The sequence below is a fragment of the Hemiscyllium ocellatum genome, chromosome 13 (genome assembly GCF_020745735.1).
Source record: "Hemiscyllium ocellatum isolate sHemOce1 chromosome 13, sHemOce1.pat.X.cur, whole genome shotgun sequence".
NCBI lineage: Eukaryota > Metazoa > Chordata > Chondrichthyes > Orectolobiformes > Hemiscylliidae > Hemiscyllium > Hemiscyllium ocellatum.
Window position 1 is genome coordinate 75167030 of NC_083413.1, and position 27075 is coordinate 75194104.

At 42.4% G+C, this 27075-nt stretch overlaps 1 protein-coding gene across 18 annotated transcripts in view; it reads right to left on the bottom strand.

Annotated features, from left to right (window-relative positions):
- Nucleotides 1-413: 413 nt before the first annotated feature.
- Nucleotides 414-27075, bottom strand: part of kif1aa (kinesin family member 1Aa) — a 299164-nt gene continuing 272502 nt past the window's right edge. For 17 of the 18 annotated variants that reach the window (XM_060834317.1, XM_060834321.1, XM_060834316.1 and 14 more), the window contains 11 exons: nucleotides 21943-22057; nucleotides 20983-21116; nucleotides 18643-18704; nucleotides 18025-18170; nucleotides 16463-16672; nucleotides 12321-12392; nucleotides 11341-11465; nucleotides 9969-10112; nucleotides 4322-4514; nucleotides 2637-2755; nucleotides 414-570 (listed from right to left, as the gene is read on the bottom strand). In XM_060834317.1, the coding sequence (XP_060690300.1) occupies nucleotides 528-570; nucleotides 2637-2755; nucleotides 4322-4514; nucleotides 9969-10112; nucleotides 11341-11465; nucleotides 12321-12392; nucleotides 16463-16672; nucleotides 18025-18170; nucleotides 18643-18704; nucleotides 20983-21116; nucleotides 21943-22057 (1363 nt within the window). In that variant the 3' untranslated portion in view covers nucleotides 414-527. The remainder of the gene's footprint in view (nucleotides 571-2636; nucleotides 2756-4321; nucleotides 4515-9968; nucleotides 10113-11340; nucleotides 11466-12320; nucleotides 12393-16462; nucleotides 16673-18024; nucleotides 18171-18642; nucleotides 18705-20982; nucleotides 21117-21942; nucleotides 22058-27075) is intronic. The other variant, XM_060834323.1, reaches the window with a different exon arrangement.

A 27075-nucleotide genomic window follows, 5' to 3' on the forward strand; every position in this document is an offset into this window, starting at 1 on the left:
TTTGCCAGTGCCAACCTCCTCAAAGAGGAGCTCTCATTCGTTCAGCTACCACCTTCTGTATCCTTTTCAGGAGACATCTCAAAACTCAGGGAAAGGATTAGTGTGGAAATGTGCTGCAACACCCATTTCAGCCTTTCTGCTGGACATGACAGTTAATGCCACAAAATGTTGCCACACCCTTTCCCCTCATCAAGCCTCCAAACACCCCAATCAAAAAAAATAGAAGGAACACATACAGCATCTAGTGTCCACATCACGGAGCTCGTTCATCAGTGATATCTAATCACTTACTGAAGACACACAGATCATCACACGCACACGTAACACGGCGCTTCCCAGCGCCAGGCGACACAGTTTTTGCTTTCACACAACTATTAATTTTTGTTCCTCAATAAATGACTACATGTAGAGCAGGCATGTTAGATGGCATTCACGTCAATGCTGGAAGGACTGGGTTGATTATGTACAAGAGTCCAGTATGATGTCACTGGATTGGAGTGGAATTTTATTTGCATCAAGGATTTATATCAGATCCTCATCTGACTGCTCCTCCTTCTAGACAGCTTTGATCTGCAGGAAAAAGTGAAACAGTTTTAGTCAATGCACTCAGTTACCAATACCGCCCTACACTAGACAATATATACAGTAATGTTACCACACACTGTAACATTTGAAAACCCTTAGCATGATACATTCAGGTAAACCCCATAACCCTCATTATAACAAAGTCTCCTGATCCACACAACTCAATGCATTGTAATTTTGGTTTTGTACTGAACTGTTGTAGTAATAGTGATAATCTTTGATGCATCTCAGAACTCTAACAGTAAAATTCTCAGATATACATCACACCAAAAACCTCTCTTATATCTCTTCAGATTGATAATATTCAAAATGAAAGTGGAAGTTCATCACATGCAACTCCCTTAAAGCTCAATTGATGCAAGAAGCCCCTGACTGACCAGGAGGCTGGATTGGCTTGACCTGTCATAGCTCACAGCATAATACTGAGAAAGGTCACCACGACTCACTACCACTTCGGCTGATATAGCCCTCCTAGACACGCTGTCAGGTATATCCCCATTCCTCTCAGCATAACACTGTCAGGTATACCCCATACCTCTCAGCATAACACTGTCTGATATACCCCATACCTCTCAACGTAACACTGTCTGATATACCCCATACCTCTCAGTGTAACATTGTCTGATATACCCCATACCTCTCAGCTTAACACTGTCTGATATACCCCATAGCTCTCAGCATAACACTGTCTGATATACCCCATACCTCTCAGCATAACACTGTCAGGTATACCCCACACTCCTCAGCATAACACTGTCTGATATACCCCATACCTCTCAGCATAACACTGTCTGATATACCCCATACCTCTCAGCGTAACACTGTCCGATATAACCCATACCTTTCCGTGTAACACAGTCTGATATACCCCATTCCTCTCAGTGTAACACTGTCTGATATAACCCATATCTCTCAGCATAACCTTGTCGGATAATCCCCATACCTCTCAGCATAACACTGTCTGATATACCCCATAGCTCTCAGCATAACCCTGTCTGATAATCCCCATATCTCTCAGCGTAACCCTGTCTGATAATCCCCATACCTCTCAGCGTAACCCTGTCTGATAATCCCCATACCTCTCAGCATAACCCTGTCTGATAATCCCCACACCTCTCAGCATAACCCTGTCTGATAATCCCTGTACCTCTCAGCATAACCCTGTCTGATAATCCCCATACCTCTCAGCATAACCCTGTCTGATAATCCCTGTACCTCTCAGCATAACCCTGTCTGATAATCCCTGTACCTCTCAGCATAACCCTGTCTGATAATCCCCATATCTCTCAGCATAACACTGATACTCCCCATTCCTCTCAGTGTAACACTGTCAGATTTACTCCACAACTCTCAGATTATCTCTATAAGATTTACTCCATAACTCTCAGAACATTCGGGATGTCTAAAAGATCCCAAATATTCCACTTTAATATTGATAGATATACCCACAGCTTTTGTCATCAAACTGCATGATACAACTCATGCCCACCACAATTTTGTCAGATGCACCCCACACTCTCACTATAAAACCACCAACACAAACTAAATACTTCTCACTATACCTCTGCCCAATACTTCCGAGTCTTCTCACAATTGCACTGTCAGATACACCCGAAAGCTCGCAGTATTGATGTTTAATGGCTGAGAAATTTGTTTCTCAATCCAAGCCCTCTTCTAACACGTCCAATTTCTGTCTTATACTGAGGGCTATCCAAGGCTCTTTATACGGTAATGAAGCTTTGAGCCTCTACGTCACTGGAGTTTTCAACTTTCAGTGGGTCAGGCAGCAAGAGTAGGGAGATACAGTTATTCTCAAGCTTCAGGGAAACCCTGGCAGCCTCATTGAGGTGAGGACTTGGTGTCCATTGGAGTGTAGTGACTTCACACCCTGCCCCTGGATTCAGTTGCTTGGCCAAGGAACCTCCACCAATGGCCACTCTTCCATGATCACTCCAATCCACAGTGCATATATGGAGGAATTCCAAATTCTGGGCAGCCTGTGATTTTCTGAACAATCTGAATAAGAATCCAGCCCCTTGGGTAAGATTTACCTGATTGACCCGGCAAGGAGGGGGTTGAAGGCATACAGCCAGTCTTGCATCTCTTTATCGTTGCAGGCTTGCAGCAATATCCCACGGTGCTCAGTGCACACAGCAAATGTGTTTGGAGTCTGCAACGTAAGAACAGTGCAAAGGAGAGGGTCAGTAATGAAGGCCATTTAAAGGAGCATTGCAAACATGGACTGAGTAGGCTTTAAAGGAACAAGAGCTTACTGCTGAATGTTTTTATCATTTTAAAATGTATTGGACACAGAGTGTTTCCCCAGGACATTTGGAATATTGTGTACAGTTCTGGTCGCCCCGCCACCAGATGGATGTGGATAGGGTACAGAAACCATTTACCTGGTTTGGAAGATATTAATTGTGAAGAGAAATTGAACAAACTTTGTTCATTTCCACTTGAACATTGAAGGATGAGAGCCAACCTGACGGAAGTTCTCAAAATTATGAGAGGCATGGATAGAATGGATTGTAGGAGTCTTTCTCTCAGGGTAGCAGTGCCAATTACTAGGGGACATAGGTTTAAGGTAAAAGGGGGTAAGTTTAAAGGAGATGTGAGTGGCAGGCTTTTTACATAGAGGGTGGTAAGTGACCAGAATGCACTGCCAGAGGAGGTGGATACAATAGCACCATTAAGTGGCAGCTTGACAGATATATGAATAGGCAGGGCATAGGGGGATATGGACCATGTAAAGGTGAAAGGTTTTTAGTTTAAAAAGGCATCATGCATCGGCACAGTCCTAGTGGGCTGAAGGGTCTGTTCCTGTACTGTACTGCTCTTTGCCCTTTGAAGAACTAAGTTGAGACCCAACAGTTCTGTTTAACAGCAATGCTTCATTCATTGCAATGAAACCTGGGATAATCCTTAGTCACACCAACAATCTATCAATGTGCTTGACCAATATTCCACCAATGACTTTTGACAGACATGAAGAAAAGGAAAGTGGACAACACCTAATTCCAGCCCTGTTGTCATTGCATAATCAAATGGGCCTGAAAGCCAAGGCATCAGGGACTGGTACATTTGAATAGTTTACAGGTGGATGTTAGAAAATGCCCAAAACATTGTGTGTGTAAGAGTTGGGAGTAGGGTATACTCAGACACTGTCTGGGATGGGCAGAGGTGCATACATGTTTAGCCCCAGCCTTAGGGGTGAGCAGTGCTCAATGGTCAGTCATGATTTGGGATTCAGTGCAGGGGTAAAGATGGAGAATGGGTGTAGATGATTAATCATGGTCTGGGATGAATGTTGTAGATGGTCAGTCATAGTTTGGGATGGAGGGTGTGGATGATCAGTCACGGTCTGGGTGGGAGGATTAGGCAATGGTCAGTTGTGGTCTGATGAGTGAGGGGTGGATGATCAGTCACAGTTGGTGGGCTGGATCTGTGTTAGATGATCAGATACAGTTCTGGGTAACATTAAGCAGTGTTGGATGAAGGATGTAATTGGTATACTGTTCAATGTAACACTGTCATAGAGACATGGGAAACTCCTCCAAACTTTCATGATGAAATGTGGGACAGCACAACAAGGAATCATCACAGGGGAGATTCAAACTGTATAGTCAAGGATGCATCATCTGTCTTTTCTCCTGGAAACACCACAGTGGCATTTCAGCCAAGAATTCAGCTCTTCGTTGCAGTCCTAGAGAGTGAAGGAAGCAGATTGTGCTACCTTGAGCATGGCCTGCTGGTCCTCACTGTATTCCACTTGTGCTGCTGACAGGTTAAGGATGGCTCGCTCCACTGTGTCCTTATCCGTGTTGTAAATGTAGACGTATGGCCGCCGTACAACCACATATCGCTTCACCCAACCATTGGTCTGAGGCTCCAGGAAGTGCAGGGTCCCTTTCTTTGACACAATTGGACTGGAAGGTAAGAGACAATAATAGCTGAGAATTAATTTCACATAGCTGCCTGGACATCGGATTTCCTCTTGTCAGGAGCTCTTTCTAAATCCACAAGGGGTGGAGAAGGCAGTAGGTTTGTAAAGGAAGAAGAGAGTTGTGATAGATGGGCTGATTCTGGGTAAGTTCCCAATCTCTGTAGAGTGCCTGGACACCAAGTAATGCCATTCTGCTCAGGTTTGTCTGCTTCTGGTCTCTCATTCACCAGCTTTAGGAATGGACAAGGTCAGGCCATTGTTATAACTTGGAAGTTCTGCTAGAAGCTTTTACAGAATCGTGGCTCAGGGATGGACAGGACTGGCAGCTTAATGTTCTAGGGTATAGATGCTACAGGAAGGATAGAAAGGGAGGCATGAGAGGAGGGGGAGTGACATTTTTGGTTAGGCAGAATGTTACAGTTGTACTTATGGAGAATATTCCTGGGAGATCATCCATTGAAGCTTATATGAGGGAACTTAAAAATAAGAAAGGGATGATCACCTTGTTGGGATTGTATTATGGCACCCGTACCCCCACCTCAGTAGTCAGCAGGAATGCGAGAAGCAAATATGTAAGGAGATCTCTGATATCTGTTAAAAAAAATAAAGTTGTATTGGTAGAGGATTTAAACTTTCCAAATATAGATTGGGGGACAGCCATATTTTTAGTTCTAAGTTGGATTAAGACAAAGTTTGACGATATTAGGCAGGAACTTTCAGAAGTTGATTAGGCGTGGCTTTTCACAGGTAAAGAGACTGTTTGAAAGTGGAGGCCTTTAAAAATGAGATAGCATGAGTTCAGAGACAGTATGTTCCTGGTAGTGTGAAGGGCAAGACTGGTAGGTGTAGAGAATGCATGATGATTAGAGAAATTGAGGCTTTGGTCAAGAAAAAGGAGGCATTTCTCAGGTTTGGACAGAAGGGGTTGAGTGAATCCCGAGAAGAGTGTAAGGGCAGTAGGAATGTACTTAAGAGGGAAAGCAGGAGGCTGAAAAGGGGACATGAGGTAGCTTTGGAAATAAGATTAAGGAGAATCCAAAGAGATTCTATAAGTACATTAAGGGTAAGTGAGTAACTAAGGAGAGAACAGAACCCCTGAAAGATCAGTGAGACTGTCTGCATGTGGAACCACAGGAGATGGGTAAGATACTATTTGAATATTTTGCATCAGTATTTACTGTGTAAATAAAAAGAAATAAACAGTGACATCTCGAAAAGAGTTCATATTATTGAAGAAGAGGTTTTAGAGGTCTTAAAATGCATGAAGATAGATAAATCCTTGGGACTTGATCAAGTGTTTCCCAGAACTTTGTGGGAAGCTGGTTGCTGGGCCCCTTGCTGAGGTACTTGTAACATCAACAGTCATGAGTCAAGTACTGGAGCCTGGAGGGTGGCTAATGTGCCATAATTTGAGAAAGGTGGTAAGAAAACCCAGGGAAGTATAGACCAATGAGCCTTACATCATTGGTGGGTAAGTTGTTGGAAGGGAGTCTGAGGGACAGGATTTGGATGCATTTGGAAAAGCAAGGATTGTTTAGGGAAAGCCAACATGGCTTTGTCCCTGGGATATCATGTTTCACTGACTTGATTGACTTTTTTTGAAGAAGTGACAAAGCAGATTGATGAAGGCAGAGTAGCAGACATTGTTTATATGGATTTCAGTAAAGTATTTGATAAGGTTCTGCATGGAAGATTGGTTAGTAAGTTTAGATCACATGGGATCCAGGGGAGCTAGCTAATTGGATACAAAATTGGCATGAAGGTAGGAGACAGAGGGTGGTGGCGGAGGGTTGTTTCTCAGACTGGAGTCCTGTGACCAGTGATGTGTCGCACAAGGATCAATGCAGGATCCACTGCTTTGCATAATTTTTATAATTGATTTGGATGTGAATATAAGAGATATGGTTAGTAAGTTTGCAGATGACATGAAAATAGGTGGTGTACTGGACAGTGAAGAAGAATACAATGGGACCTTGATCATATAAACTACGGAGGAGTGGCAGATGGAATTTAGAGCCATAGAATCATACAGCACTGAAACAGACCCTTCAGTCCAACTAGTCCATGCTGACCATGCTCCCAAACCAAACTTGTCCCACTTGCCTATGTTTGGCCCATATCGCTCTAAATCTTCCTATTCATGTACTTATTTAAATGTCATTTAAATGTTGTAACTGTACTTGTATCCACCACTTCCTTGGGCAGTTCGTTCCACACGCAAACCACCCTCAGTGAAAAAAAAATGTCCTTTATATCCTTTCTAAGTCTTTCTCCTCTCACCTTAAAAATATGCCCCCTGGTTTTGAATTTCCCCACGCTAGGGAAAAGGCCCTTGCTATCCACCTTATCTATACTCCTCATGGTTTTATGAGCCTGTGTAAGGTGCCCCTCAACCTCCTACACTCCAGTGAAACAGACTATAGGTATGCATGTTAGCTCGCTGAGCTGGAAGGCTTTTTTCAGACATTTCGTCACCATTCTAGGTAACACCAACAGTGAGAGTCTCTGGTGAAACACTGGTGGTATGTCCCATCTCTCTATTAATAGGTCTTGGTTTCTTAAGGTGGGTGATGCCATTTATTTTGGGGGAAGGTAGATGGGATCTAAATCAATGCGTTTATTGATGGAGTTCTGGTCAGAGTACAGTGTCTCTAAGAATTCTCGTGTGTGTTGCCTGTCCTTGGTTGTATGTGTTGTCCCACTCAAAGTGGTGTCCTTTATCTGTACGTATGGAACCTAGTGATAGTGAGTCATGTCTTTTGGTGGCCACTTGGTGTTTGTGCATCCTGGTGACAAGATTCCTGCTTGTACGTCCGATGTATTTTTTTTTACAGTTCTTGCATGCCATCTTGTAAATGATGTTAGTTTTGCTGAAAGTATCTAATGGATTCTTTAGGTTCATTAGTTGCTGTTTAAGTGTGTTGGTAGGTTTGTGGGTCCCAAGGGGCCTGAGTAGTCTGGGAGGCATTTCTGATACATCTTTGATGTAAGGTAGTATGGTGACAACACATCTGAAAACAAACCTTCCAGCACAGGGAGCTAACTTACATACTTACCATCAACCTGAGCTACAAATCTTCTCAAAAATTGCTAGTCCCAGACTATCTTTATAGTGCTAACTCTGCATTCCTGGCAATATCCTGGTAAATCTTTTCTGAACCCTCTCAATTTAATAATATCCATCCTGTAGTAGAGCAACGAGAACTAGACACAGTACTCCAGAAGAGGCCTTCCCAACATCCTGTACAACTTCAACATGACGTCCCAACTTCTATACTTAAAAGGTCTGAGCAATTAAGGCAAGCATACTAATCACCTTCTTAACCATCCTGTCTACATGGGACTCAAATTTCAACTAAGTATGTATCTAAATCCCTGGGTGTCTCTGTTTTACAACATTACCCAGGGCCCTATCATTATTTGTATAAGGCCTGCTATTGTTTGTTTTACCAAAATTCAATACCTCATATTTATCCAAATTAAACTCCATCTGCCACTCCTCAGCTGATTGACCCAATTGATTCAGATCTCTTTGTAATCTTACAAAGATTGAATTCAGATAAATGTGAAGTATTGCATTTTGGTAAGGCAAACCAGGGCAGGTCTTAAACAATAAATGGTAGGACTCTGGGGAGTGCTGCCCAACAAACAGATTTAGGACTACAGGTGCATATTTCCTTGAAAGTGGAGTCATAGGTTGACAGGGTAGTAAAGAAGCTGGTTGGTATGACTTGTCTTTTTTGGTCAGTGAATTAAGTGTAGGAATTGGAATGTCATGTTGTGGCTGTATAGAAATTGGTGAGAGACCACTTTTGGAATACTGCATACTATTCTGGTCGCCCTTCTATAGGAATGTATTGTTAAACTTGAGAGGGTGCAGAAAAGATTTACAAGGATGCTGCCAGGACTGAAGGGTTTGAGCTATAGAGAGAGATTGAATGGACTAGGGCTTTTTCCTTAGAGCATTGCAGACTGACCGGTGACTTTATAGAGGCTTACAAAATCATGAGGGGCATGGATCTGGTGAATACCCACCTTTTCCTAAGGTTAGTGAGTCCAAAACGAGAGGACATTGGATTAAGGTGAGACGGGTAAGATTTTAAAAAGGACATAAGGGGTAACTTTTTCACACAGAGCTGCCACAAGAAGTGGTGGAGGTGAGTACAATTACAAAATTTAAAAGGCATTTGGATGGGTACATTAGTAGGAAGTATTTAGAGGGTTATGGGCCAAATGCTGGCAAAGGGCACTACGTTAGAGTGGAATGTCTGGTTGGCGCAGATGAGTTGAATTGGGGGGGTCTGCTTCTGTGCTGTATGACTAAATGACACTAAGTGTATAGAGTTCTGGTTAACCTGCTTGTGGAATACCACCTGCAGTTAAGAACACCACATCTTCTGAAGGGATATATCAGCCATGTTGTGGGTTACAGATTTACGAGAATGATACTGGGATGAAAAGAATTACATTGAGGACATTTTGTATTGACTAGAGACAAAAAAGCTGCAGATGCTGGGATCCAAAGTAGACAAGCTGTAAGAACACAGCAAGCCAGGCAGCATTGGGAGGTGGAGAAGTCGACCTTCTTCAGGGCTTCCCCACCTCCTGATGCTGCCTGGTCTTGCTGTGTTCTTCCAGCATCCTGCTTGTCGAGGTTGCATTGACTGGTTGTGCTCCTCTGTGCATTGAAGACGAATGAATAAGCCCCTTGAGGAATTTAAAATGATTAAAGGACTGGGAAGGGTAGATAGAACAAAACTATTCATCATGTGTCAGAATCCCTGATAATAGGGATGTAAAACTTGGTTGTATTGGAGTGATCAGAAAGCACTGATTCAGATAAAGCACAATGGAAACATCTAGCTCACCAAAAAAAAATAAGCCATTAAGGCTTTGGGGCCAAATAGAATGCCAAAACTAAGATTGTTATATCTCCTTTTGCTATAGGAATTGAGGGTTATGGCACAAAGGTAGGTAAATGAAGTGAAGATACAAGCCATAATCTACTGAATGGTGAAGTAGGCTCTGTCTGATTCTACACCCCATGCTGTCCAAGTAAAAGGTCTGTGCCAGCAAAGACAGGTTTTGGAGTTCCTAGTCTTCTTCCCAAAACCCCTTTCATTGTGGACTGGGAAGACAGGGTTTCCAAAAGGCACCTGAATTTATAAGGGGGACCTGAATTTGGATGGGAACAGGAATCTGTTTACCTAACAGTATCAAGCTCCACTTATAGCTGTCTTGGCTGCAATCTGCTAACAAGTGCAGCCAATCTGGCTCACGTGGCTCAATAGCACAGTGTGTGAGTGTCCCAAGTGAATAATATAATCAATTTGTAAATCATACAAAGGAGAGATTGTGACCATTGGAGAGGAGTGGCTGACATCATTGATGCGGCTTAAGCCTGCAAAAAGTAGGAGAGATCACTTTGTCCCCGTACCTCACTCTGATCTCCTGGATATCAGCTACAAACATGCGAGCGCTTCCTTTTTCATCCTTGCCGGCAACAGGAGATTTCTTCAATTCACCTTCTTGTTGTGAATCAGGATCAGGGCTGATTTCTCTGGATTGGGTCTCAGGGGTCCTAATACAGAGAGAAGAACATTTAAAAGATGTCCCTTCATCCCCACATGCGCTTTGGTCACCCAATCTAGAGACTGATGACTTTCTTTCAATTAAAAAGAGATTGCCTGCCTCCAGAATATCTTTTATTGTCACTTGTACTTAAGTACAGATGTACAGGAGTACAACAAAAAGCTTTTATAATGGCTGCCTTTTAATGGCGCCCTTTTAGGTATAAGTACCTAAGCACAAATCTTAGAGTTAAAAAAAGAAGTGTTGTTATACAAAAGATGATTAAAAGGAAAGCAATAGTTATACTTTGCTGAATAGATTGTTCAGTGATTTCAACTATTTACATCTCTCTATAACGTATCTCCTGTTACATCACTGAAACAGTCTCTGATACAGTTATAAACACTCTGATGTAACCCATATTCTATAGTGGTATGCAAACCTTCATTTTAACAAGCTAAGCATATTATAATGCTTTTTTATGTACCACATGTTCCTCACTGTGACAATTCAAACATATCTCTTTCACTTTGGTATAGCACTTCGTGATACACCTTAAAATACAATAATTTCTGATATTGCCTTCTGCACATCTCACTATCATTTGACATATTCTGCAACCTTCACTGTCTTATTCAGTGGACCCCTTATTGATATTTTCTAATTAACCTGTTCAGTGCTGTTATAATTGTTGAATCCAGGCCTCCTGACTTAGAGATTGGGACACGATCATTGGCCCTTAATGGACCACTTGTTCTTTTTTAAATGGGGTTAGATGCCAGAATGTGGTTTCTTTGATTTTTAAAACTTTTTTAAAAAATCAATCTGTTCAGAGACATTATTATGCACCTCTGGAGTAATAAAGGCCTTGAACAAAGGCCTCCTGGTCTAGGGGTATGGATACTACCACTGCACCACAAGAGGACCCAGTGGGCTACTTGTTTCTTTTTTAATGAACCTGCATTTATACAACACCTTTTTTTTCCTTAACCTGCTTTTCTAATCTACCTGCTCAGAGATGTTATGACAGACTTCTGGTGCAGATGGGACTTGAACCAGGCCTCCAAGTCCAGGGGTAGGGACACTACCACTGTGCCACAAAAGGTCCCAATGGATTACTTGTTAAAGACTAACTATAACCTACTGCAGCCGCTCAGGAGGAAGCTTGTCATTTCATGTATTACTGCAGATGTCAGAGAGAATATGGAAAGATAAGTTAGGAAAACATGGGCGCTAACCTGAGCTCTGGGGCGATGTATTGTCCTTCCAGCAAAGAGGGACATGTCGAGGAAGGGGGCAGTGTTGTGTTGCTCAGTGTAGAGAATGACGTGTCCCTTGTCAGTGTGACGGACATCTCAGATATCTGTAAAACAGGAAGAGGAACAGTGTAAGATTTTGCACCAGCTTCTTATATTCATCTTCTAATAGACAATTTTCACCACTGTGATGTCAGTCACTTAGCTCTCTTCTTCTATTCCCAACTGCAGCGATCCTATTTCAAGATGTGTCTCATTTATAGAACCCAAGAGAATCACATTGCATTTGACCCATTGTGCCTGTGACAGCACTTTGCAATAGCAATCTAAAATGCTCACTTCCCCTCTTCTGTAGGACCAGAAACACATGTTATTTATTCCATTGTGGATCTTTTAATAGTATTCTATAATATCCCATAAAATATACTGAAGGTATTTAAGGTAAATAAACGTATTTATATATGGGGCTATGATATATAAAGGTATATAAGTGATTCTAAAGGTATACAATATACAAGATATTCTATGATATCTCTTGGTTATGGTGTCTCCATTTGCTGTTGATGTCCCAAAGGTATTGTATCAATCAAAACTCCTGATCTTGGTTGCAAAGGGTTGTCTGTACCCCTGACTAAGAAATCTCCCAGAACAAATACTCTCCTACTCTGACATACCTTCCTGTCACCCATGGGTACACCTTTATTCCAAGGGTGATGTGGTTTTGAGTTCCTTTGAGCTTTTGTCATTGCCTATCCCATAATTGTCCATGCATTTATACATCTAGGACTTGTCATCCAACAGATATCCTCTCCAAGCTACCCATTTCTTCACACTTGTCCATTGAGTGACACACACACACACACACACACACAAATGCACGCATAGGCATACCAGAAAACAGGGTCAAGGTGCACATTGTATTAACTTGGGATAAAGTGAGTTCTCACAAAGTGTCAGCATACCTTGCTCTCACTGGCGCTGATACAGACATGGCTGTACTCCCTATTAAATGTGTGGGATAGGAGTCGGAGGCACTGGAAGAGAGAACAACACCAATTAGTTTCTGCTCATATTGTTTCATCAATAAACCTGTCTGTTTGCTGCCGAACCAGTTTCCTCCAGCTCATTTGTCAGAGGGCCCAGAGGGCACCTAAGGGTCAACCACATTGCTGTGGGCTTGGAGTTACATGTAGACCAGACCAGGTAGGGTCAACAGGTTTCCTTCCCTAAAGAGCATTAGTAGATCAGATGAGATTTTCCAACAATCAGCAAGTCTCCTGGTCGTTAATAGACTCTTAATTCCAGATTTTTATTGAATTCAAGTTCCATTATCTGCCATGGTGGGATTTGAACCCAAGTCTCCAGAACATGGGCAGCACGGTGGCACAGTGGTTAACACTGCTGTCTCACAGTGCCTGAGACCCAGGTTCAATTCCCGACTCAGGCGACTGACTGTGTGGAGTTTGCACGTTCTCCCCGTGTCTGCGTGGGTTTCCTCCGGGTGCTTCGGTTTCCTCCCACAGTCCAAAGATGTGCGGGTCAGGTGAATTGGCCATGCTAAATTACCCGTAGTGTTAGGTAAGGGGTAAATCTAGGGGTATGGGTGGGTTGCGCTTCGGCGGGTCGGTGTGGACTTGTTAGGCCGAAGGGCCTGTTTCCACACTGTAAGTAATCTAATCTAATCTAACATTTTTGAGGATGGATCACTCGACCGGAAATGTTAACTCTGATTTCCCTCCACAGATGCTGCCAGACATCCTGAGCTTTTCCAGCAATTTTTGTCCCCAGAACATTAGCCTGGGTATCTGGATTAATAATTATGATAATATCATAAGGCTATAGTAGCCATGAATAGCCAAGGTCCTTCTTTACTGTATCTCTCCCCTAGTAAGAGTCCTGAACTGCAATGGGGCTCTTGAGTAATGATCCTCTATGGTAACCTTCCCCTTACCCTACACAACATCCCTCTTCAGTACTTAACCCCTTTCCCCCGACAGATGTGCATGGCAACAGGCTTAGAGGAAATCGCTTGCTGTTGCCCTTGAGCAGTTTTGGGAACACACTGGCAGTTACTGTCTCCCCTCTGCTGTCCATTGTCCCAAGCCCTGGGAAATCTAATTCCAGCCACTTCATATAAATTGCAGACAACATACAAAGAACAGAGCCTTATTAACACCTTTTAACTCATTCTCCAGAATGGGTCACTCAAATGTCTTCAAACTCATTACACTTTCACCAGAGGCAAGCACTCTTGTGTGGGTTGGATTTCACCTTTTAAAGGCACTGAAGAAGGTTACCTCAGAGCACAACATCATTTTGATCAGATAGGCCAAAGGGCTGAGGAGTGGCAGATGGAATTTAATTTCGTTAAATGTGAAGTGCAGCATTTTGGAAAGGCAAATCAGGGCAGAACTTATACACTTAATGGCAAGGTCCTAGGGGGTGTTAGTGAACAAAAGGATATAGACCAAATGCTGGCATATGGGACAAAATTTATTTAGGATATATGGTTGTCATGGATGAGTTGAACCTAAGAGTCTGTTTCTGTGCTGGGTATCTCTATGACTCTAAATGAAAAATAAAGAAATGAAACAGACCTACCCACTGAGGGTGAGGCTGAACGTTAATATTTTCTCAATGTGTTTGATTGCTAATAAGACCTGCCGTTCTCACATTTTCAAGTGTCCTGCACTGACATGAACTCCTTTGCTAACGTCCTATTGAATCTTGAGCCTTTGATCCACATCCCTTAATAATTTGTTGACTTCAATTTTTAAATTAACAATTAATCTAGCATCAATTGCTATCTGTGGAAGGGCGTTCCAAACTTCTACCAGCTTTTGCAAAGAGAAAAGCTTTGCAATTCCACTTCTGAAAGGTCTGGCTCTAATTTTAAGACTTTGCCCCCTATCCTAGACAGTCTAACCATTGGAAATAGTTTATCTATATCTATCTTTTCTGTTCTTAATATCATAAAGCTTTCAATCAAAACACCCCTTAATTTTTTGAATTCCAGGGACGTCATCTCATCATCCTCATATATCACAGGGAAAATGTGCAAACTCACAGTCACTTGTGGGTAGAATCAAACCTGGGTCCTTAGTGCTGTGAGGCAACAGTGCTAACCACTGAGCCACCGTACTGCCCAGAAGGCTGCATTGTCACCAAACGGAAAATGAGATGCTGCTCTTGCGGCTTGCACTGAGCGCTGCTGGAGCACTGCAGTAAGCCTGAGAGAGAGAGAGATGTTGGCCAGGGAACACAGTGGTAAGCTGAAGTGGCAGGCAACTGGAAGCTCAGGGCTATTTTTGCAGAGAGAACATAGGTGTTCTGCAAAGTGGTCACCCAGTGTGTGCTTCATTGAGGAGACCACATTGTGAGCAGTGAATACAGTCAACTAGATTAAGTGAAGTGCAGGTAAAGTGCCACTTCATCTGAAAGGTGTCATAGGGCCTTAGGTGGTGAAGAGAGAGGAAGCTCACAAGTGGATGTGCCAATATACATTCGTAGTTTGCTGGCTAACTTCTTCCCTACCTTGTCATTTTAAATTTCCTGCAGTGTTGTCCATATTTGTGTCATCAACAAATCCAGATACCTGGCTTCCTACTCTGTCAGCAAAGTCATTGATAAATACGGTGAATAATTAAGGATCTAACACAGATCCTTTCATGAAACCTGCCAATTTCATTTCTTTATTGTTGTGTGAGATGTGGACATCACTGGTAAGGTCAGCATTTATTGCCCCATCCCTAACTGCCTTTGCTCATTATTTTGAAAGGGCATTTAAGAGTCAACCACATTGCTACAGATCTGGAGTCATATGAAGGCTAGATCAAGGGAGGATGGTAAATTCCCTTCTCCAAAGGGTTACTGGATCTTTTTTTAAAATGACAATTGATGATGTTTCATGTTGACATTAGGCTAGCTTTTATTTTCAGATTTTAATGAATTTAAAGTTTACCATCAGTCATGGGATTTGAATTCTTGTCCCTCCTGGGTTTCTAGATTACCAGTCTAGAGACTTTCCCACTGACAGTGATAAGACACTGTTCCCATTGAGTATTAAAGGATCTGCCCATTACCTTTACTTTGTCTCCTGTCACTCAGCCAATTTCCAAATCAGGTCAATTATTTGCCCTCACTTCAATGAGCTTCATCATAAGTCTCTTATGAAGGACTTCATTAAATATCTTCTGCAAGTCTATAGAAACATTAATTATTTTAGTCACTTCTTCAAAACCTTCAATCAGACTTGGCATACATGTCCTACCTTTTTCACCCAGACCTCCAGTATGGGAGGCAGTGGTTAGCACTGAACACCCAGGGACCTGGGTTTGATTCCAGCCTCGGGTAACTGTATGGAGTTTACACATTCTCTCTGTGTCTGTGTGGGTTTCCTCCGGGTGCTCTGGCTTCCTCCCACAGTCCAAAGATATGCAGGTTTGGTGAATTTGGCAATGTTAAATTGCCCATAGTGTGGATTAGGTGCATTTGTCAGGCATAAATGTATAGTGATAGGGTAGGGGAATGGGTCTGGGTGGGTTATTCTTCGGAGGGTTGGGTGTGGACTTATTGGGCTAATGGTTTGTTTCCACGCTGTAGTGATTCTATGATTATTACAAATCACCTTTAGTTCTCTATGATCAGCAGAACATTTAAGTTTCCAGTCATGCTGTCCTTAAATGTAGGCTCTAGCATTTGATTAGTTGATCTGTAACCTCTCGATTTCCTCCATCAGTTTCTTAGACAGCAAAGGGAGAGGGTAATTTTCCAATCTAAGGGATCCCAAATTGACAGAAGATTACAATGAAAGCATACAAAATATTTTCACCTACATTTTTATAAGCAGCACAGGGGGAGCATTACATTACATCTCACCCTTGCTACGTCTGCCCTGGAAATTTATTGGTGACACTGGGGTAGGGAGTGGAAAATAGTACCATTCAATTATTTAGCATCCTTCACTCAATCAGAACAAAAACCCCTCACCAAAAAAAAAAGACTTGAGACAGAATTCATATTCTATTGAGGAACAGCCAATAGCTCAAGCCTCACTTCCTTGGACCTTGGGCTCTCCTAGAGGGAAAACTGCTTGGCTCCTTACCTTAGCTGCTAACTCTTTCTGCCGTTCAGTGGTGGTGCAGGTAGAGGTTGGCATGTCATTGCTGCCTGTTGAGTGTAGGCTGTATGTTGAGGAGATGCTTTGGGATTCACTAAGGTCCTCACTGGTATATGAGGAGACTGAATCGCAGCCTGACCTCAGTGTGCTCTCCAGCTTCTCACGCAATAACAGATAGTGTCGGGTCTTTTCCACCTGCAGGTCAAGAAACAAGCAAGCTTGTCAACAAATAACTTACATTACCTCGAAATATGACTCCCCTCTGTTTGATGAAGAGGAGAAAATTAGAGTACGAGCGTAAACTTGTGGGGAACATACAAACTGATTGTTAAAGTTTCAATGTTTTTGTGAAGAGAAAAAGATTAGTGATAACAAATCAAGATCCCTTCTGGTCAGAAACAGGAGAAGTTATAATGGGGAATAAAGAGTTGACAGACCAAGTAAATACATATTTTGATTCCATCTTCACAAAGAAGTACATAAATAACATCCAAAGAACATTGACAAACGCATGGTCTAGTGAGCAGGACAAACTAGAGGAAATCGGTATTAGTAGCAAAATGGTGTTGCAGAAATTGAAGGGATTAAAGGCCAATAAATCACAGAGAACTTAAGGAAATAGTAGATGTGTTGATGTTGACCTTTCAAGATTCTGAAGACTCTGGAACATATGAGGTACAGGGAAAAGAGGGAACTACAGACCGATTATCCTAATGTTCCTGATGATACTGGGGAAAACACAGGAGAAAATTAGAAAAAGATATAATAGCAGAGTACTTGGGAAACAGTGACAAGATCAGACAGGTTCAGTATGGATTTATGAAAGGAAAATCACGTTGACAAATTGACTGGAATTTTTCGAGGATGCAATGAGTAGAGTTGATCAGGGAGCGCCAGTTTATTTGGACTTTCAGGCGGCTTTTGACAAGGTCCCACATAAAAAATTAACATGTTGGATTAAAGTGCATGGGTTGGGGGAAGTTTATTGACATGTTATGGGAACTGATTGGCAGACAGAAAACAAGGAGTAGGAGTAAATGGGCCTTTTTCTAAGTTGGAGACAGTGACGAGCTGGGATCAGTGTTATTAGAACCCCAGCCATTCGTAATATATATTATTGATTTAGATTATCTAAATGCAATATCTCAAAAACTGCAGACACTACAAAGCTGGGAGGGAGAGTGAGCTGTGAGGAGGATGTGATAGTGTTAGTGAGTGAGCAAATACAGTGGGCAGATGAAGTCAGGAAGGCAGATTATTATCCGAATGGTGGTAGATTGAGAAAGGGGATGGTCTACCAAAACCTGGTCCTCTGTGCCCACTGAACGAATGCAATGACTGATTTGTTCAAATCCTGCCAACAGGAGGAGGGCCTGCTGAAACTCAGTGTCTGAGTTCACAAATAAAGAACAAACATCTAGTGGGATCCCAAATAGACCCAGGGTCGGTGGAACTCAAATCCCAGCAAGCATTTGTTACTTCAGGTGAGAAAAACTTTCATTCTGATCACCCCACCCGCAGCACGTCCAGTCATGGGGTTTCTGTACCTCTTGCAAAAGGCTCAGTTTCTCCAATTCCCACTGGTGGTCCAGAATGAGGCTGTCACTTCGAGGTCGCCATCCGGCCAGGTTCTCTTCTCCACGGACGTAGGCTACGGAAGTGTCAAGGACCCGTCTGCGTCTTCTCTGCATGCCTGTAAAGGAGGCAGAGTCTCAGTGTCCCTACAAGCCACAGAATGGGGGTTGAAATTACTCTCTGAATGGAGCGAAGATGGGCGTTGGACAAGGGCCAGAAAATTGAGCCAGCAATAAAAGGACCCCAAAGGAGGATCTGTGTCACTGGTTAAATTGATGGTGTTTGCCAATGAGCAGCCTCCCAAAATGCGAATGTGTGGCACCACGGTGACAGAAGCACAATCAGGCCCTGGAAATAAAAACCCTAAGGGAAAAAAATCTCATACCATCAGCCCTCTCTCTTTTTCTGTCGCTTATATAACATTCTTAATGTTGGTCACCTGTGAAACTCGTCTTGTGCTTGGTCACCTCAGAGCACCCTCAATAACCCAGCATCATTCCGAAAGAAATGACCACATTCCAGCAAGTTTAACCAGCAAGACATCAGATACATAGTTCCTCGCTTTCCCAATCAAGAACTATAGCTCTTACCTGGGCTAACAGCATCGGCAACCCGGCACAGGCTCAGCTCGTACACACCAGTCACTCGGTTACTGTGGGAATGAGAACAAGGAAACTCATAATAGATGGTCACTTCACAATATCAATGTTTTTATTCATTCACGGGATGAGGGCATCACTGGCTAGGCCAGCATTTGTTGCCCATCCCTAATTGCCCAGAGGAGGGTTAACAGTCAACCACATTGGGTCTGGAGTCACATGTAGACCAGACAGAAAAAGGATGGCAGTTTCCTTCTTTAAAGGATACTGGTGAATCAGATGGGTTTTTCTGACAATTAGCAATGAATTCATGGTCATCATTAGACTCTTAATTCCAGACTTTTATTGAATTCCACCATCTGCTGTGGTGTGATTCAAACCCGGGTCCCTAGAACTGTACCTGGGTCTCTGGATTTCACAGCCCAGCGTTAATACCACCGTTTGCCAACTTACACAGCAAAGCTCTGACTCCCCAGGCATCTCATTAATGAGGTATCTTCCCAATTAATGCTATTCAATCAATGTTGGTTCTTGTTCTCATGTGACCAGGTGGCCTGGATTGATTACACTCACAGAGAGGAAACATTTCCATGTAAGTTCACCCTCACTGTCCCAGCTCTTCTAAACAGAGGGCAGTTGCTCATCCAGATTGTTCTGTCACAAAAGAGGCAGGTCTCCCAACTCACTCCAATGGTCTTCGAGGAGAAAGTGAGGACTGCAGATGCTGGAGATCAGAGCTGAAAATGTGTTGCTGGAAAAGCGCAGCAGGTCAGGCAGCATCCAAGGAACAGGAGATTCGACGTTCCTGAAAAACGGCTTATGCCCGAAACTTCGAATCTCCTGTTCCTTGGATGCTGCCTGACCTGCTGCGCTTTTCCAGCAACACATTTTCAGCTCACTCAAATGGTCTCCCAAGTATGATTACTTGTAATGCTGGAAAAAAAATCAATCGACCAACAAAGTGCCTTTATATCAGAAATGACGTTGATTTTATCCATTTACAATCTGTGGGATTTGAATACTTTGCTTGGACTAATTACTGGTGGAGCTTAAAAATTCCAATCAGGTCACTTCACAATTACTTTCTACTGAAGTCAATGAGTCCAATTTCCTCAATCTTTGTCCAAATAAATTCTGAATGGCTAGAAAAAAACAAAGCCAGTGGATTGCACCCCTTTATTTGTTTTCACAAATACTGACACAATTCGCCAATCTCCACCATCAGTATACAGCAAACATGGGCCATGAATAAATCAATCATGTTCTCAAAAAAAATCTTTGACTGCCGTGCATGAGGAGAAGTACTGTCCTTGGTGCTGCAGACCTCAGTGACAAGTAACCCCGGGCTTCTTTTACAATAAGAATCCCATTTGGTGCCTCAACGTCCTTCAGTCTGATCTTAACCTTTGTTGCCACCATCAATTTCAAGCCATGACCAACCACAGCACTTAAAACAGTCTGTTTCTGGAGGAAACACGTCTCTCATTCTCAGGAGGGCTGGAAGAGTTTGTCACAATTAGGATCATAGACCAATCCATCAATCTTTGGGCCAGTGAGTTCAGTTTCTGAAAATTTTCTATGGCATAACCAAGAGATTGGCTCCTGTTTATGACCCCACTCAACCCCTTGTTTTCAGATATTAATACATTATGTTCAAGGAGTTTTCTGAAGAAGCGAAGCCAATCTTAGAATCCTTTGCCTCAGTACAACCTTCCCAGATCCTACTCCATTTTAACCCACCCAACAGAGAATTGCTCTTATTGAAATGTCTACGATTCTCAGGGAGCTTGGCAGGGTGGGCGCTGAGACAGGAATTTCCCTGTCAAGTGGGAATCTAGATCTAGGGGACACATCCCAAATAAGAGATCTCTCACTTAGAGGGGGATGAAAAGAGATTCCTTCTTGCAGAGGTTCACTAATCTTTGGAATTTTCTTCACCACTAGGCAAAGCTGAGTTGGACATAGTTTTGATCAACAAGTGAGTTAAAGACTATGAGGGACAGGTAGGAAAGTGGAGTTAATGATCAGATCAGATCATGATCAGATCAGCCATGATCTGACTGAATGATGGTGCAGGCTTGACAGGCTGAGTGGTCTACTCCAGCTCCTAACTGTTACATTATTTTTATCCCTTCCCTACTTCCCTTCCACTTTGCAAGTCTGTCTGCATAGTGGTCTCGAGCTCAAACTCCAGGCAGTCACCATTACTTGAATACTGATCTTGGAGGTTGAGAGGCCAGCTCACCCCTGGTCATGTGGTTGATGAATCACGACATACATTTCAGCTCACTGACAGTGCCTGCAGACACTCAGTAGCAGGCAGTCCCTTACCTCTCTGAAGCTTTGAGTGTTCCACTGCCAAAGAGGTTACGAATAGAGCGGGAGGCTGGCAGCCTGGCATCTCGTGTGTAGAACACCATGCAGAAGTCTTTAGTAACAACTGCAGGTTGTGTACAGTTCTCCATCTGCCAAAGAGGGATGAGAGATTTACAGAAGGTTCACAATGTGATGAGCTGCAATTTTTGTTTCTTTCTCAGCTTCTGGTTGCAGTTCCTCTTCCTGGAGAACATTGGTGATCCTGAGCATTTCAATGGAAACACTGCTTGTTTTCCCAGAATGCTGTCAAATTCCTCATCACCATACAATTACACTGAAAAAATACTCAGCAATCTCACAGCAAAACCACAGGTTGGATTGTGAAGGGAAAATAAAAGCTGTCAACCCAGTGCAGCAGAGACATTCATAAACATTCTGCTGAAAGAGTGAAGAGGGAGCTTTCTCCTGTTTCTAGCTCAGGATAGAACTGGATTGAGTGTGGTTAATGAGACAATGTAGAGGAAGATTAACTCTGTATCACTTCTTATGCTGCTTCTATCCTGGTTGTGTTTAGTGGGACAGTGTAGAGGATGCTTTACCAAGCAACTAAACCATGTTCTCCCTACTGTGGCAGTGTTTGATGGAACATTGTAGGGTAAACTTCACATTGTATGGCACCATGTACTGCAACTACCCCTGGGAGTGATTGATGGGGACAGTTTAAAGGAGGCTTAACTCCCTATCTAACCCTGTACAGTACCTGCATGGAGAGTGTTTGATGGATAGTGTAGAAGAAACTTTATACCTAACTCATTTTGTACTTGCCCTCTGAGTGTTTGAGGCTGAAAATGGCTGCCTGAAATAAAAAGCTTGCGATTCCCCATGATTTACATCCTTTGCGTTGTTGGCTACAAAATTCACAAGAATCAGGAAGGTGGGATACAGATGTCTTGTCTATTTGAAGCGAGATCTCACCTCCAAATACGCTGACAACGTCATGTAGATCTTCTCTCCGTATGGGGTCACTCTGTTCAGCAACAGGGAGTTGTGCATGGAGCTATCCCAGCCTGCTTCAAATCGGTAAAAGGTTCTGCAAAAATGGCACTATCCAGTCAGACCACGTCACTTCTCAAATACAGCTCCGCTGTTTTATATTTGCTTTCTGCTACAAATAACAGGAGCCCCTGGGAGACATAACAGCCTCAAATGCAACCTGGCAATCAACAATAAATACTACAGGACAGTTGCTTATTAGCCCTGCCACTGAAACTGGGCAGAGGTAATATTTTTGCCTCTGTTGTTTAGTCCAGTTGTCTGGGAACAATTTATTTCAAACAAAAAAACCAATAGACGGATTTCAACAACACATGATACACTGATAGGGTATGAGCCCAAGTAGAACTGGTTAGTTTTTTGGTGAAGATACAGATCTAGATCCTGGCATTTTTTGGAGTAAGTGTTAACATTGGGAAATAGAACTGATTGTCTATTTTTCTTCCAGAATGTTGTTGGTTGGTTTCAAATGTTAAATTTCTCGCAGCTGTCAAAATGCTGGCAGAGATTTCAGTAGAGGTTGTTAGATATGAATTGGCCTGAAGCTTCCTCAATGAGATGGAAGTTCTGAATGAAAATAATTTCGCAGCTATGTAATTACAAAGCATCAGCCTGACAGGGAAACGCCTGAAGGAAGGGTTACAGGAATTGTAACAATGGAATAGTGCAAATGCAATTGTAAATTTTATTGGCATATTTTCTGAGATCAAACAATCAGCTAAAACTGTATGTTATATTTTATAATGTTATAATGTAGCTGAAGGCTAGGATAGCAATTTACTGAGTACACACTTTACTTATCTTTCATGGAACTGTTCACTCTCTCTCCCAGCTGGTTCCATTACAAAAAAAAAAGTGGTTCTTTGCAACAAATCCAAAAGGTAAGGTAACTTAATCTCCTACTGATTCTGATTTGCAGCATTCGCAGTTGTTTCAGTTTTTATTTTGTAACTTAACCTGGTTTCATTCTCTGCCCATTGCTTACAACTACTGGGGATATTGACTACTTGGAATGGCAGCAAAAGCATTGGTGTCCCATTTGATGTACCATTCAGCAAATGCCAAGCTTAACACAGTGGCTGGCTATCTCATAGCAGCCAAATTATACCTTGTCCTGTCCTCAGTCAATTGGCTGCATAGGTACCTTTCAAGCCCCCCTCCCATTTATCTCTCTATCCCCTTGGCTCACAAGCCTCATTCCTGATGAAGAGCTTATGCCTGAAATGTCGATTCTCCTGCTCCTCAAATGCTGCCTGATGTGCTATGCTTTTCCAGCATCACACTCTCGACACAGGCACCCTTCAACAAGCAGGGTATTTCCCAAAATAGTTTGGGGTTGGGGTGTTTGTATTGGGGAAACATATAGCACTGATCTTCCAAATGTGTTCACAGAGCATCAACCTCTGCCTGCCTTTCTTTTTTATTGGCATTTCAATGGCACAGACATACGATGGCTTAACATGTTCATTGACTAACTCTAATGATACTGTAGACTAATGTCATTCTCTGACATGGGAACGACAGTCAACTTCATCCAACTTACAGGCAGGAAACAATCCAGAATGTTCCTGTAATATCTCAATTTCTTTTCTTACTACTGGTTGTTCCACCATCTGGAGTGAGCCTAATATTTTTGTACTTGCCAGGTCATCTCCCAAGATGAAATCAGTTCCTCTATAGGTTTTTGTTTTACTACATCTAATTACAAATTTTCTACTTCCTAAGTCATTCTTTAATCAACTTTATATACTGTACCTGGTTCATAACCTATGGGAAGGATGCGAAGAGGGTTGAAAAGAGGTTGATCAGTTTGTTGCCTGGATTGGAGTGTATCAGCGAAAAGGAGAGGGAGGACAAACTTGGATTGTTTTTGGCAGAGGTGGCAGCCTGAGAGAAGTGTTTAGAATTGTGAGAGACATGGATAGGGTGGGTAGCTGGTGCCTTATCCCAGAATGGAAATGTCAAATATTAGAGGGCATTGATTTAAGGTGAGAGGAGAAAAGGTTAAAGTAGATGAGCAAGGTAAATATTTTTACATGGAGGGTGACGGTGCCTGGAACTTACAGTCAGGACAGGTGGTAGAAGCAGAAGGTGGGATATTGTACATATTGAGTCTGTCAGGGGGCAGCATTTAGATTGGTACTTCTGCAAAAGTGACCACCTTTTTACATAGAGGTGACCTTCAGGATTGCTCTCCTGATTGTAATTAACAAATAACATTGGCTGGCTCAAACCAAACCAGTCATGTTTGGTAGGGAGATATAGGGAGAGGTTGAAATAGGCTGGGCTATTTTCTCTGGAGCATCGTGAAGGGGTGACCTTAAAGAAAGTTTATAAAATCATGAGGAGCACGAATACGGTGTATAGCCAAGGCATTTTCCCCGGGGAGGGTGAGTCCAAAACTAGAGGACATAGGCTTCAGGTGAGAGGGGAAAGATTTAAAACGGACAGAGGGGGCAACATTTTCACATAGAGGGTGGTGTGTGTATGGAATGAACTGCCAGAGGAAGTGGTGGCGGCTGGTACAGTTACAACATTCAAGAGGCATCTGGGTGGGTATATGAATAGGAAGGGCTTAGAGAGATGTGGGCCAAGTGCTTGCAAATGGGACTAAATTAATTTAGAATATCTGGTGGGCATGGATGAGTCAGATTGAAGGGTCTGTTTCTGTTCTGTATGGCTCTGACTCTATGACACTGCTGACGAGGTGAAGTGAGTTAGATGTTGGACTCCTTATTTGCATTTACAAATAAACACTTGTGTTCAGCACAATGGGGTTTGAAGCTGCTTCGTGCCCACCATTTAGGGACCTTAGTAGTTATGTCTCATTTTCCAGGAGAATGAAAGTTTGACTGATAATAGGGATGGTGTTACAGCTGCAATAAGTTGGGTAAGTTAAATATGCCTGATAACTGTGGGCAATGGTATAATAACTGAGAGATGGTGGTAATTGAAAAGCTATGCAATAACTGCAACACTCTCCTTTTACCCTGTGGATTGGACATAAACTCACATTTCAGGCTTTGAGTTGAGAGATAAGCAATCAAGAGAAAGTGAGAACTGCAGATGCTGGAGATCAGAGTTAAAAAGTGTGGTTGCTGGAAAAGCACAGCAGGTCAGGCAATCTGGTCAAATACATAATATGCATAGGGAAAAAATAAATGGCTGACATCTGTAAACTGATACTATTAAAAACGTTGTAACAGACTACTGCCCCTAAAATGCTAGCTATAACAAGAGAACGATCTCCTGGAGAGAAATTCCATCACTCCCGATAACTAATATACTCAACTCCTGTTTTTGTAGAGAAAGCAAAAAACAACTTCATGACAATTACAACGCAAAAACATTTTTCATACAAGACCAATGTATCTTTCTTCAGAATTAATCTAAATGCTGGAGTTTTATAAAGTAATTTGTCACAAGACAAATTCTCAGTGAAAGACATAGAACTCAAGCCACCAATGACGAACACACGACAAAACATCAAGGAGAAGCCAGGCTGAGAACAAATCATGTTACAGCCACCACCCACCACATGAAGAAGGTTACAGTGTGAAGAATGTGTGAAAGATGTGTTGCGTATTGCGTATGAAGACACAAAAAATGGGAAACACAAAGAGCAAAGAGCACAAGATGTTTAGTGCACAACACAAACTTTACACAGAGCGGAACAATGTCAGAGACAGCAACATTTTTCAGTCCTGTATTTATTACCATCTTTATAGGTAACAGGCAAACAGGGACATTGATCATTATTTTCAGAAAGGAATTTTATGGGTTTAGATTAGATTTGGACAGTGGGCAGTTTACCTCAGAAAAGCCTTCACCATTGATGCTTGTCCGTAGATTGCTCGTATTGCATAATTAAGCCAGTTGGTCAGGGTTCTGTGTCTAACTTGATACTACTGAGTGTAAACTTCTTGTAACCAAATTACTGTTCAGTTTGCTGAATCACGTCCTAGACTAAATCTGTACCCTATTAAGTGAGGGAGATTAAGAAGCAACCTAAGGTGTGTTGGGGGAGAGGTGAAAAGTGGAGTTAAAGTCATAGTTAGATCCACTGTGAACTTACTGAATGGCAGAGCAAGCTTGATCAATGAAATGGCTCAATCCTCCCCCTGTTACTTCTGATCTGGTATAAGGTGACAAAAGAGGTCGATGGGGTAATGGGGTAAATAGCTCGCTATTTCCTTTGTTAACAAATTCCAGAGGAGGGGACGATAATATGAAATTAGTGCTGGGCAAACCATAGATGGCGTTAGGGAGCATTCCTTTGCACACGGCATGTCTGGGAATGTCTTCTCTACAAGGTTGCTTTGGCTGAAAATTTCAAAATTGAGATTGATAGATTTTTGTTAGGCAAAGGAGCTGCAGAGCTGTCATGACCCAAGAGAGATGGTATAAGTACAATGAACAGAATGGATTACTCTTATCCTTACATTCTAAAGAAAACCTCTCTTTTTGAGGGATGGGGGCTCTAGAGTATTCATAGAATCCAGCAAGTGGCATGCATTAGGGTGGGGGGGGAGCAATGATGCAGGAAAATCCACCCTGAAGAGGCCTTAAGACCATTGGATCTATGCTAACCTATCTACACTGATCCCACTTTCCAGCTCTTGAACTCTATGTAGAGTGGAGTATCTAAAACTACTGAGGTTCAAAACACTCTTAGCACTAGCTTCTCTGACACCAAGTCAGATACTCTGCAACAAGATAGGTCAAACTCAGGAGAAAGAAACGGCATTCACAAGACAGATATGAGTACCATGTCAAGGTAATGCCTGTGATTTCTGCACATTTTGGTGATTGTTACTGGAAGCTAAGCAAAAGAGCAGGGCGTGCTGGAAATAGGCAACAAAAGAGCCAGCATCGAAAAGGGAAGGCAAGGTAAAAAGTAATTTTTTTTAGTCAACCCAGTGGGACATGTTACAACACACCTCAAGGGACAAAGGGACTCAAACCTTGACCTTCTGGCTCAGTGGTTGGGACTTGTGTTTTGTGTGGGACCTTTTAACAAACAACCTGTCATTTCGGCTTTTTGATGCTGACATG